This window comes from Grammomys surdaster, unplaced genomic scaffold (assembly GCF_004785775.1).
Source record: "Grammomys surdaster isolate TR1022 unplaced genomic scaffold, NIH_TR_1.0 279, whole genome shotgun sequence".
Classification (NCBI taxonomy): Eukaryota; Metazoa; Chordata; class Mammalia; order Rodentia; family Muridae; genus Grammomys; species Grammomys surdaster.
The window spans coordinates 11075365-11088403 of record NW_021604720.1 but is presented as its reverse complement, the minus strand read 5'-3'; the positions used below and the strand labels follow the sequence as shown (position 1 = coordinate 11088403).

At 38.6% G+C, this 13039-nt stretch overlaps 1 protein-coding gene across 2 annotated transcripts in view; it reads left to right on the top strand.

Annotated features, from left to right (window-relative positions):
* Positions 1-13039, top strand: part of Rps6ka5 (ribosomal protein S6 kinase A5) — a 174677-nt gene that overhangs the window by 121585 nt on the left and 40053 nt on the right. For both annotated transcript variants that reach the window (XM_028777257.1, XM_028777258.1), the window contains 2 exons: positions 10306-10389; positions 12325-12428. In XM_028777257.1, the coding sequence (XP_028633090.1) occupies positions 10306-10389; positions 12325-12428 (188 nt within the window). The remainder of the gene's footprint in view (positions 1-10305; positions 10390-12324; positions 12429-13039) is intronic.

Below are 13039 nucleotides of genomic sequence, written 5' to 3'. Positions count from 1 at the left end.
GAAGAGGATTGCATGTTTATTTTTTCCTCTTCTGTAAACCCTACTAAAGTAAAAAGTATGCGTACACTCTTAAAGGGGAAGGCAGATAGTGGCAACTACATTTTGGTCAACGAGATGGCAGTTTCAGCTGAATCCCAGACCAGTAAAGGAAGAGGCTCAGCAGCAGACTGCTTTGTACCTCTGACTCCCCAGGACTGCTCATGAATTGTACCCACCAGTTGTTTCTCAAGTAGAAGTGTAGATGATTCACGGTCCGGGAGGATGGTTTGGGTGTCTTGTAAGAAAGAAATGAGTCCCTATATCCTAGGTCCTATGCCACCTCTGCTAATTTAGGTACCTATGAGGAAAGATGGTGAAGGTCAGATGGACTGTATTCAAGGCACAGTTGAGAGTAAGGATACCATATGGAAATTACTGGGGCAAACAAACCATGACACCCTGTACTGTGCAGGGGCCATGGCCTACTCCCAACACCTCACCATGAGCACATTAGTGTCTTAAACAGGGATATAGAGGATTCCCACTGAAAAACCAAGAGCAAAACAATTAACACATGGGGCTGGAGAGATGGATCAGTATTAAGAGCACTTTATGTTCTTGCAGAGGACCTGAATATAGTTCCCAATACCTACATGGCATCTCACAACCTTCTTTATAACTCCAGTTCCAAGAAATCTGCTTTTCTGACCTCAGACACACCTCAATACATATGTTCAGGAAGAACACTCATGCATGTAAATAAAAATTAAGCCCTGTTTTAGAAAGTTGACAGATGCTGTCATTTGGGGGTTTTGAGAGTAAAACTTCCCAGCCACACCTCTGCAGAGGAATCTGCAACCCAATAAGCCCAGACTGTACACAGAAGCATGTATGTGATGGCGTCTCGACTGTATGATTATTTTTATAATACATGTTTCAATGCAGTAGTTTTTTTTGAAGTGGCGTGTTTAAAGTATCTCACCACACTGCCCAAGTGTCCTTGGCATGTAGTATGTGAGCTATCCCCTGACAGAGACACCTAATAATTACTTCCTTCTGTCTCCATAGATTCATACATCCATTTTCTAATTCACTCTGTTTGTCAAGGACCCTTCTGTGTGCTAGATAATTAGGCTAAATGCAAAACTGAAAAGAATCACTTGGTGAATATTTATAGGCACATGTGGCTGGTTATTTAGTAATAGGAGAAAACAGACCAGGTTCCTGCAGAATAGTGAAATGTTGGGACTCAAAACAAAAGTAAAACAAAAAAAAACCAAAAAACAAAAACGAAAACCAAAGCTGACCAGAATTAGGTAGATCTTGGATAGAATAGTAACAGATCAGCAAATGTTGTCCAGTGTGACTGAAGCAACTGCTTCTCCTCTTATGATTGAAGGGTCCTGGTTTTCTGCTGGTCAGGCCAAGCGCTGTCCCCTAAGAGAATGTTAGCATTTGTTGTTTAGAAGCAAAAATGTTAAGAGTTCAAGCTGAACCAGAGAAGTAAGTCATTGATAAGTTCACTACCTCGCTGACTGCAGCCAACTGTATTTGACAGAAAATTACTCTTGGGTTCTTGGAGCTTACTGCTGGCTCATTCTTTCTCTTGGCCATAAAGGTCATACTGTCAGGCTAGACCTCAGGTTATATTCTCAGAGATCAGATAGGAATTTTCTTTTCTGGAGTCTTCTAAAACTTGATCTAATGGCCTTTTGTCCCCCCTCCCCCCCAACCCAGCACTTGTTGATTGTGTTCTGACCTAGGCCCTTCCCTTTTAACAGATTCTTCCTTGAGACTGTTCTGTTTGGGTTAGCATTTCTTTTTAGGTTTCTTTTTGGTTCATGTGTCAGCCTAAGTCACTTATACTGAAATCTTTGTAGGAGTAAGTGAGTCCTTTCCCCTACCCCTTCAGCCAGACTTACTTGTATATATTTCATCTCATCTTCCACTCCTCCTTTCACACTTTGGTCTCACTCACCATTCCAATATGCCTAGTAGCTTCTGTTTTAAAAACTTAAAAATTGGGAGATGATGGACAAATGGACTGACTTAAAAAGACGAAACAAATTTTAAAAAATCCCTAAATGTCTCATCTTCTCTCTAGCTCTTTTGCTCTTTGTCTGTCCATATGTCTGTCTGTAGACTGCCTCCACTTACACGCCAGCATCCCCAAGTCTACTCCTCACCAGTTGTCTGATGCTATCCAGCCAGTCTCACTCAGTGCTTTTCCTCCCTCACCTTGCTTATTTGTCCAATAGCCTTGAACAATAAATGACTTTTGACCTTGGAGCTGCAGTGCCACCAGCCTCTGGCTTACTGTTACTTTGCAGGCTTTTTTCCCACTACCTGAGGCTTCTCCATAGCTTAGTCTCAGGTCTTGTTAGCTATCCTCTCTCCTTATATGTCATCCGTAGGTACCGCTAACTCTGATCTCTCTTCTGGGTTCAAGCCCTAAATATGTCTGTAGTATTGTGTTCCTTTGACTCCTCCTAGGCACCTCAAACTCTACATTACTAGAGTTGAACAGACCATTTATTACCCAGATCTGTTTGGTTCAGAATATGTAAATTCTGGCCTCACTCGATCTGAAAAATGTACTTACGTTTACCTTTTAGCAACTTACTTTTTATATATGTTTAATGTGGTTTTAATAGCATAATACTGTTTTGATAGCAAAATCTGTTTCTTTTATTTTTAAATGATACCAAGTACCTCTTATATGCAAGTATTATAAAGGACCCTAGAAACAGGATGGTGACCCTAAAAAATCATGAATATATATTTTAGAGGTATTTCTTATAAATATGTATGATTATTTCTAGATAGATTTTGCTAATTCTGAATTATATACAGAACCAATTCTATTTTAGTAATTTTGAACATTTTTTGTGATAATACATACTTTGTATAGTTTGATAAGTTTTATTGATATTTTCTTTTTTAATTGTTTTTATTTATATTTTCTTTTTCTCAAAATTTGTTTAATCCCTTAAGATTCTGGAAGTAAAAGCAAACATAAGTGTCTATTGGACTAGGCTATGTCATCAGTATTGCTTTGATCATTAAAAATGTTTGCTGGGGGATGGAGACATGGCTCAGCAGTTAAGAGAATTTGGTCCTCTTCTAGAGGACCTGGGTTTTATTGGCAACACCCACTCACAACTGTCCATAGCTCCAGTTTCAGGGGATCTGGTGCCCTCTTCTGATCTCCATAGGCACCAAAGAACGCACCTAGTGTAAACAAACAAGCAGGCAAAACACCCATAAATATGAAATAAAACTAATAAATCCTTTTTAAAAAGACATCTTTGTTGAGTTAAGCAGACAATCTGCTATGTATTGTAAATTTGATTCTAATATGGAATAAGACAGCTAAAAATAATAATATGAAGATAATTAATAACTTTGACAAAATTATCTTTTGTGTTCATAAACAGTAAAATAATGTTGAAAATATATGTTCATGTGTTGTTCTTCTCTATATAAATATGGCTTAAACATACTTGTCACATAACAGCCAGTGTTTAGAATTTCTTATAACAAATAAGAATCCTCAGGTAGACAAAATTATAAGTTTTAGTTAAGAAAAATAAATAAAAACAATATCTTTCCACAAATCCAGTCCTATAAAGGATAATAGATGGCTGAAGGAACTGAGGGGGTTTGCAGCCCCAACAACAGTGTCAACTGGGTAGACTCCCCGGAGCTCCAGGGGACTGGACTACCAACCAAAGAGTACACATGGAGGGACCCATGGCTCCGGCCGCATATGTGGCAGAGGATGGCTTGTTGGACGTCAGTGGGAGGAGAGGCCCTTGGGCCTGAGGGTGTTCAGTGCCCCAGTGTAGGGGAATGCCAGGGCAGGGAGGTGAGAGTGGGTGGGTGGGTGGGGGAGCACCCTCATAGAGGCAGGGGGAGGGGGAATGGGATAGGGGGTTTCCGAAGGGGATACCTGGAAAGGGGAAAACAATTGAAATGTAAATAAATAAAATATTTTGAGAGAGAGAGAGAGAGAGAGAGAGAGAGAGAGAGAGAGAGAGAGAGAGAGAGAGGTTTCCAACACGTAAAAGTGAGGTATCTAAGTTATAGCCCACTGTCATGGTATCTATGCTTAAAAGGAAAAGGCTAGAAGAGCATGACTTTACAAAAGAAAAAAAAGCAAATCTTTGAACCTTTGATCAATTTTGGTTATTTGAATGTGTAAGAAGTATTTTGTTGTGTTGAGGTTGGAATCTTTTGGGCATTAATCCTCCAAATCCTAATTTCTTCATCTGCAACACAATAGTTACCTTAGTTACTTACTGGATTGTCATACCAATATAATAATAAGCTTTTTTATGCAAGTATATTTTGAAATGTAAAACATTGCATATAGCAATTTCTGTTTGTAAGGTATACTATTCAGATTTCAGATTATTATGAGATAAGTTAAAATATACACAAGAATCTTGTTATTATTTATTTTCTTATTTGTAGAAATCTTACATCTTTCTCTAATAAATGCCTAGTTAGTAATGGCATTTTCAGGCTTTGCTTAATGTATACATCTCGAGATGGCTAGGCATGTAAGTTACTTTTCTCTTGCTGTAATTAAGCATTATGACTGAAAGCAACTTATGAAAAAAAAAGAGTTTAATTTTGGCTTATAGTTCCTGAAGAATGAGTCCATCATGGCCAGGTTGCATGGTAGCAGACAGATGTGGCAGCTAGGACAGGAAGCTGAGAGGTTATGTCTTGAAACTGAAAGCATGAGGCAGAAAAAGCAAACTGGAAGTAGGGCAAGGTTTTAAAATCTCAAAGCTCGCCTCCAGTGACATACTTCCTCCAGCAGGCCGTTCCTTATAGACATCCTCAAACTGCATCACCAACTAGGACCAAATATTAAAACACCAGAGACTAGGGGAGACATTCTCCTTCAAACCACCATACTGGGTACAAGTTGGGATCCACACAAGCGTTTTTGTATTAAGAATTATGCAGTAACTATGGCAGCCTCCATAAACTGTGATTGCCTCCATCTATTTCCTGTCTTGATTGATTTGCAGTGACTTATATTCATGATGGATTTTCATTTACATATGCTCCTGGAAAGCCTACTAGGTCTCTCTTAGTTACTCCTGTCATTCATTTGCCAAAATAAATGACACTGGATAATAATCATGTTTTAGGTAAGTGGAGGTATTGGAAGAACACTAGAGTCCAGAGTATTAACCTGTTGCCTCAGTCTGTCCTTCACAGTTACAGTTGGGCCAGCAAGTTGGCTTAGGGAGCATAGGTGCTTGCTGCCAAGCTGACTACCTGAGTTTGATTTATGGGAGGTACTGGGTAGAAGGAGAAAACTTCTATACAATTGTCCTCTGACCCCCGTCCCTTACACACACACATAAATACATAAACATTTGTGAAGTCTCTGCATGCGCTCCCCCTCTGCCCCCCAGACATCAGAGCAGACCCTTTGTCCTCTCCAAAGAGCAAGGACAAGATAGCTTCACAATTCCCTTTTACTTTTTCTTATGGCAGAAATGACTGGTTCTGGTTAACCTTACTCAGGATATTGTTTCCTTTTCCCCCTCTCTTTTTGAGTCAATGTAAATAACACAACACGAAGCAGAGACAACTTTTGAACTGACATTATTTCCCTGGAACTTCTAAGTACTGAATACTCCATTTGTTCAAATAATGTTAAATATTTTTGTTTACTTGAAAAATATTTAGCTGCCAGTTTTATCTTAACTATTTTCTTTATTATTTTGGTTTTCATTCTAATGGACAGCTGTTGGACTCTGGTTTCCCTGAGAGTAGGCCTTGGAGATCAAGGGAAGCATTTCCATTGATGTGTCCACTAGAGGGCCACTGGCCACAGCAGGCGTGGATGAGGTGCATCTATCAGTAGAGGATTGTCTCTTATTTTCTGAGAAACAAATGAAAAGTATTTAAAACTATACTGAGTGTCAGGGACTTTTAGACCCAAGGGAATTTAACAGAACACACTCTGAGAGAATAAGATTGAAAGTATATAATTATTGTTTACATTCTGTAAATGTCTTTGTAAAATACTATTGGGCATGGGGCTTGCTCTGAGGTGTGGTTAGTATACCAGCTGTCACGCCATTAAAGAAATGGACTTTTCTTCTTCCAGCAGCAGTTAAGTGCAGTAGCTCCTGATAGGAGAAGGACCTTGTGCCCATCTCCCTCTTCCATGCTAGGCCTTTGTTTGGCTTGAACTTTGGCAGGTCTTATGCATACTGCCACAATCACTGTAAGTTCACATGTGTATCTGCCCTGTTGTATATGAACAGAAATTACAGTGACCTTGAAATGATCCACTCCTACTCCCTCTGGATCTTACAATCTTTTGGGGGTGTGTGTGTCAGGATTGGGACAAGGTAACCTCGGCTGCACTAGAACTTGCTATGTAGACCAGGTTGACCCTAAATTCCTAAGAGATCCTCCTGCCTCTGCCTACTGAGTGCTGGGATGAAAGGCAGGCACCGCTATGCTCTTGGCTTTCTTACATTCTTCCCGCTTTTTTTCCCCACATAGATGCTTGAGTCTGGAGAGAGGGGTGTGGTAGAGACATCCCACTTAGGTCCAGCACTCCAAACTCTCCTAGTCTCTGCATGCTGGCAGGTCGTGGGCGTCTGAGTGAACTGTCCTCTACGTGAGTGATGAAGGCTGAGGGAGGCGTTCATTGATGGGCATACCAGCAAGTCATTAGGAGTCATTCTGTTGTTTTGTCCATTTAGCAGGGTGATAGCAGTGCATTTCTCTTTGCCTTGTGTGTGTGTGTGTGTGTGTGTGTGTGTGTGTGTGTGTGCGTGTCCGTGGCCTGAAGTGCAAAAATATACAACACCGTATAAACTCAGCAGCACATTTTCAGTTATGGATATTTTCCATTTTTTCTGCATATTAAGTCAGGACTTAGTGAATTGTTGTCTGCCAGTGTTTAGTCAAGGTATGGCGACCTAATAGTGAGCCAGAGACACAGAAGTCTCCCCTCTAAAGAGGCCACAGACAGTAACACGTGTGTAAGCCAAATACCTAGGTAGTATATCTCTAATAGGTGGCAGAAAAATCAGATTCAATAGGAAAGAAATGGAAGGATCAGGGCACACTAGGTTGTCCTGGAGATGCTTTGCTAAGAAGGGGACATGTAAGAAGTGATAGTGGCCATGTGGGTGTCTTGTAGGTTGTGTAGAACAAGTGATGGTTAGAGTAGTGGGCTAAGGACATGTAACCATGTAGAATAAGATTATTCAGGTCAGAAAGGGCCTTGTAAGTACTGCAGCTTCTCCGTAAAGACCAGTAACCAGTAGAGAGTCTAAGTAGCATGGCCTGTAATTCTGCTTCGCATGGGTGGTAACTCGGGGGGGGGGGCCGGGCCCCCACAGAAATGGGTTTAGTTGAGGAAGCTCTTATAGTATCAGCAAAAGATAGTCAGACCCTGACACATCTGGGCTCTTTGTACACATGTGAACATGTACCTGCATGTACATGTGCACAGCCACAAACAAGTATAAATGTACACACACACACACACACACACACACACACACACACACACACCATCTTATAATAGGACACACCGTCGAGCCACTGATGATGGGAAAAGAGTTTCAGAAGTAAGTGGATCTGGAGTGTATTTTGATAGTTGAACTAATGGAAACGTTTATGAGTTAGATATGGGATATGAGATAGCCTGAAGAATCTAGGGTAGCTGCTAGAGCAACTGAAAGGGTGGCATTACAGGACTTGGGATGGGTGAGCGAGTTCAGTAAGCTGAAGTTATATGATCCATGACACAGAAAAGCAGGGGTCTCCCTGCTATTATCAGTCTGGAATTTGGAAGAGTAATCTGGTTTAGGTACATGAATTCTATAATTTTCAATTTTGTACATGCATATTATTATCTTACATTTTTTAAATGTACATGAATGGTGTATCCTATTATAAGATGGTGTGTGTGTGTGTGTGTACATACATATATACTTGTTTGTGACTGTGCACATGTATATGCGGGTACATGTTCACATGTGTACATAGAACCCAGATGTGTCAGGTGTCTTCCTCTATTATTCTACTTTTTTATACAGAACCTGTCACTGAACCTCAGTTCCTCAAGGCTGGCTGGCCATGAGCTTCAGGGATCAGCCTGAAACACAGGAACATTGTTAATTGTGTTCATAACTGCATACTTCTATAAATTCTAGACTCATCTGGATATTTTATGTAGATGACCATATTAAAAGAACACATTGAAGCTGAAAGATAGCTGTGGTGGTAACGTGAGGACCTGAGTTCAGTCCCCAGCACCCCCATTAAAGCCGAGTATGCAGGCATATGCTTGTAATCCCAGTGCTGGGCAGATATAGACAAAAGGACCCATGGAGCTCACTGGCCAGACACCCTAACCTAGTGGATGAGCTCAGGGTCCCACTGAGGGATGGCATCAGAAATTATGGTAGCCCAATCATGATGTGAAGAAGGACAGCACCACTAGACGTGCGTATGTGGAAGGAGTAAAGCTCCCCAGTCCACCACACACACGTACAACATGATAGAGCCATAGTTATAAGTAGCAATGATTTGTTTCTCTTCTGTTTTTGTGCCTTTCAATTTGTGTATGTTTGGAAATAGCATATACACCACATGTGTGTCTGGTGCCCACAGAAGCCAGAAGGGTCAGTTCCCTTGAAACAAGAGTTACAGATGGTTGTAAGCCATCATGTGGGTGCTGGGCACCAAAACCAAGTATTCTGAAAGAGCAGCAAGTGCTGTGAATCTTTGCCTCGGCTCTTCAGGCCCCACATTTATGTTTTTGATAGGTAAACTTTATTATTAATCTCTGCAGGCTTTTTTTCTATGACAGAGCATCTTCCAATTCCTAGAACAAACTTTACTTTTTATGGATTTTTCTTATTAGCTTTTTATACTAATATCTGTTAGAATTTTTGTTAAGTTTGTTAGAAATTTATTAGAAATTTGCTTCTGTAATAACATTTGGTCATGAAATGATGAAGCAGAGAGATATGTTATGTGTTACATGACTTACATTGGCTATTTAAAAGCATAGTTCTGCTAGCTCACAATAAAAATCCCTATTGTCCCATACCTGGATTATTTTAGTTCCTAGGGGATATAATATTTCGGTGTCCATAGAACATAAAGGGAATAAAGCCAGTCATCATATTAGCTTTATTCTTATGTATATGTGTGTTATGATTCACAGTTTTACTTCATAGTGCTTAAAACCATTGTTTCTGTGGTTTGTTTGGTTTTTTTTAACCTTGAACCAATAAATCGGAGGTCTGTATCGCAGCGTCAGTAGTTCGTTCTTTACAGTTACACCTGGGAATACAAAGGAGTGCTTACTTCTCTTGAAACTGATGGAGGAACAAAGTATAAATCAGAGATCTTTCCCCTAAAAAACTTTTGTAAAAACAGATTTATGATTTTTTTTGAAATGGGAGTCTCAGTTTATAGTTCTGGCTGGCCCAAACCCTGCCTCTGCCTCCTGAGTATTGAGATTAAAGATCTGCATATACCACCACAGTTGGCATTTATAAAGTATTTTATACCACTAAAATGCTCTTAAGTTTTTTATATATATAGATCTATAAATGTGAAATATGTATGTATGGAAGAAGTTTTTTCTTAGTGTAATTAATTTAAGCGTTCTCTTTTATTATATTGAGATGATCTGTTGGTCATTTTAAGATTTTCTTAAGTTTTTAAAGCTGATTTTCAGGCTGATATGATAAATTAGCCTTTTTGAACTTTTAAAGTTTTATTTAAAAAATGAACAGCTAATATTAAGAGATGTTGTGTTCCCATGTCTATTTTGTTCCTCATTTAAGCATGCCATTAGCAGTACCCAACCTGTGTAAAGTGATGGGGGAAGAAGTGTTTTCACCTTTTTTCCTATTTTGGTTCCTACACTTCCTTATTGGTCCTTGACCTTCCCCCAAGTTTTCCAGGTTTTGCACTCATTTACTAAAATGTTAATTCATGTTATTCTACTGGGACTATTTCCATTCCTAAAAAAGAATGATTAAGGAAATTTATAACTGAGATACCCATGCACCAAGAACAACACAGAAGGGTTAACAAATGGATTAATGTGGGAGAGGACTGCTGGCTGCTGGCCATCAGTGTTTCAGGCAAGGTGTTTACTCGCGCCCTCCTGAGTAGGCAGAAGGCTGTCCTGCTGCAGAGGTCTGTCAGGCAGATTGTACCACTACTACTATTGCTGTAATTCAACCACTGACACGTATTACTCGTCATGCTAGCTTGAAATCACATCCCCTTTTTGTTTGTTTGTTCAAGACTGAAAGAGCATATTCTTTTTGTGGAACTATTGAATACATGGCACCAGATATTGTCAGAGGGGGTGATTCAGGACATGACAAGGTATGTTCTACTTTTGATCCTTCTTTGTGTATTTCCAGAAATTGTGCAGTAAGACTGAATTCTCATTAATAACGTCTTAATCAGAGCCTTATTTCTTTATTCTGTGTGCTTGAACACACTATGAATTTTAACATTTTGTATTGAAAAAACACAAAATTTAAGATATTTTAGATTTAAGGTTTCATTGATGAAGTCTTTTGTTTTGTAGAGTGACATTCTTGTTAAAGTTGGGACCTTGGAGTTATTCTTCAAATAATTATAAATAAATAAATAAATAAATAAAATTTATTTCTATTGATGAGTTTAAACAAAGCACCAAATGTGATTCCATTCAAAAAATTTTTCTGTTGTATGAGGCTCGTTTGAACCAAGTGTAATATAGAAGTGTGACTGAATACCTAAGCTATGTATGTGGCTCCTCTCTGCATCACGGGGAGAGATTTTGACCAGAACATTATTGTCATGGCTAAGTTCTTCAGGAAAAATACAGAAAGAGATGGTGGTTGTGTTTGGCACCTTTGGTTAGTAAGTCCTAACAAGATGTTGAGAGGCCACTGAAGAAGAAAACCACTCATTTTATTCCCAGTTGGCCTTTAACTTCATAAAGATTTTGATACCTTTGTTGATTACTCTTTAACAGAAATAGCATTTTTTACAACCTTGAAAGGGAAATTCTACACTCAAAATACAGTCTGTTTTCCTAACCCTCAAAGAGCTTGATTTTTTTTCTCCCTTATCCTCTCCCTTGTGTATGTGCCTATGAAGATAATAAAGAAGCTGTCAGCTCTAAGTTGTTATAAAATCTAGGCCATTTTCCCATTCTGTATTAAAGGCTAACACTTTCCTATCACTTTTGATTTATTAATAATGTTCCCAAATGAATCTGGCTGGTTTGTCCCCTTTAAACACACCACATATAATTTCATTGTCTACGGTGAATGCTTGGTCTTGTTTTTATGACCAGCCCTATGTCTACCAAGCATGTTCTCCAAGTTAAAATCTGATCTCAGGTGTGTATTAGCCAAATCAGCATGGTTTCATGCCCAGTGCAGGACATTCTGAGAGCACTGACTCGACTGGCATTACAACTGCATCTAGGAATTTGGGAGTTAAAATGCTACTTTAATTTGCTTTATGATATAATTTAAAGCTATCATGCAGTTTAATATGAATTAATAACTTAGATTTTGAAAATTATCTACTAAAGCTTAGTGGAATTGGGGCTGGATAAATGGCTTAGCAGTTAAGAGCTTAGTAGAACCAATTTTTAAGTAAGAAAACTTTGTATTATACCTAGAATTTCTACATGGTTAAGATCCATGTTAGCCAAAAAATAATCTCTTGAATATTTATTGTTCAGATAATTTGTAATTGTTCTTCTAGTTTAGAGTACATTTTATTTTCTGTTATTTTAAATCTCCCCATAGTTGGGGATACTTAGATACGTTCTGTAAGAAAATTGACTTGGAGGGAGGTTTAAAAATAACACCCTTGTGTGAGATTCTTATATTTTTGCCTTTGGGTTTAAGGAATTCCATCTGGTTCTTTGGGCATGAATACTTTATAAAATGTGGTTGATACTCCCCAACACCCACATCCTAAGTCCAATGTTTCACCTATCTAAACTTTTTGAAAAGTATCTTTAAGTTAACTTGTTTTAAATTAACAACGGTAAAACTGACTAATTTAGGAAATTGTTAAAGTACTTGCTGTTCTGGGAATATGTAGGCATTTGTCTTCTGAATATCTCTTACATGTAGTAACTTAGTACTCCTTGCACAGAAAGCTATAAAAACTGTTTTTTGTTTTTGTTTTTTTTTTTGGTTTTTTTTGTAAAATAATTTTAAGTATATACCTTTATTTTGGTCCTTTTTATACTATATATTTTAGTTACTAAGTGTAACTAAACAGAATGAAATTGTTATTGTCTTATAGGCAGTTGACTGGTGGAGTTTAGGTGTTCTAATGTATGAGCTACTAACTGGAGCATCTCCTTTCACTGTTGATGGAGAAAAAAATTCCCAGGCTGAGATATCTAGGTAAGACTTAAACAAATGCCATAAAAAGCATTCCTAACAAGTATCACAGTTGCGGTGTTATGGTTTTGTCCTATTTTTACTTGAATTTTTTCCAACACTGAGAACAGATTTGACAGAAGTAAATATTGAGTCCACTTCAGTGGACATGAAGTAACAGGGATCAGTTTGCCTTCTTGCCTGAAACAATTTTAACAATGGAAAAAAAAATATGTGAAACAGCAGTTTTCAGGACATTGGACATCTGACGATGGAGGGCAGAGGTTTCAAAGATACAGAAAATAAACAAGGTATGCCGTAAGATTGTCCCAGATAACTACCGTAAGAGCTCCCAGGATGCAACAAAGGGAAAGACACCCATGATACATTGAAGAAATAGAACCGATGGTCTAGGGAGACCTGGACAGCTAGTTTGCTGACTGCAGTGCCTGAGTGGAGGGATTGGAGTCCAGAGATTGGCAGAAGTATTGTTATGTGGAAAACACACACAATAAAGTGTTTATTATTTTATAGTTATTTATATCATAGTTACTTTTCTTCAGATTGATCTATAGAGTCATTGCAATTACAGTTCCTACTGGCTCTGTTTGTTTGTTTCTTTGTTTGTTTGGTTT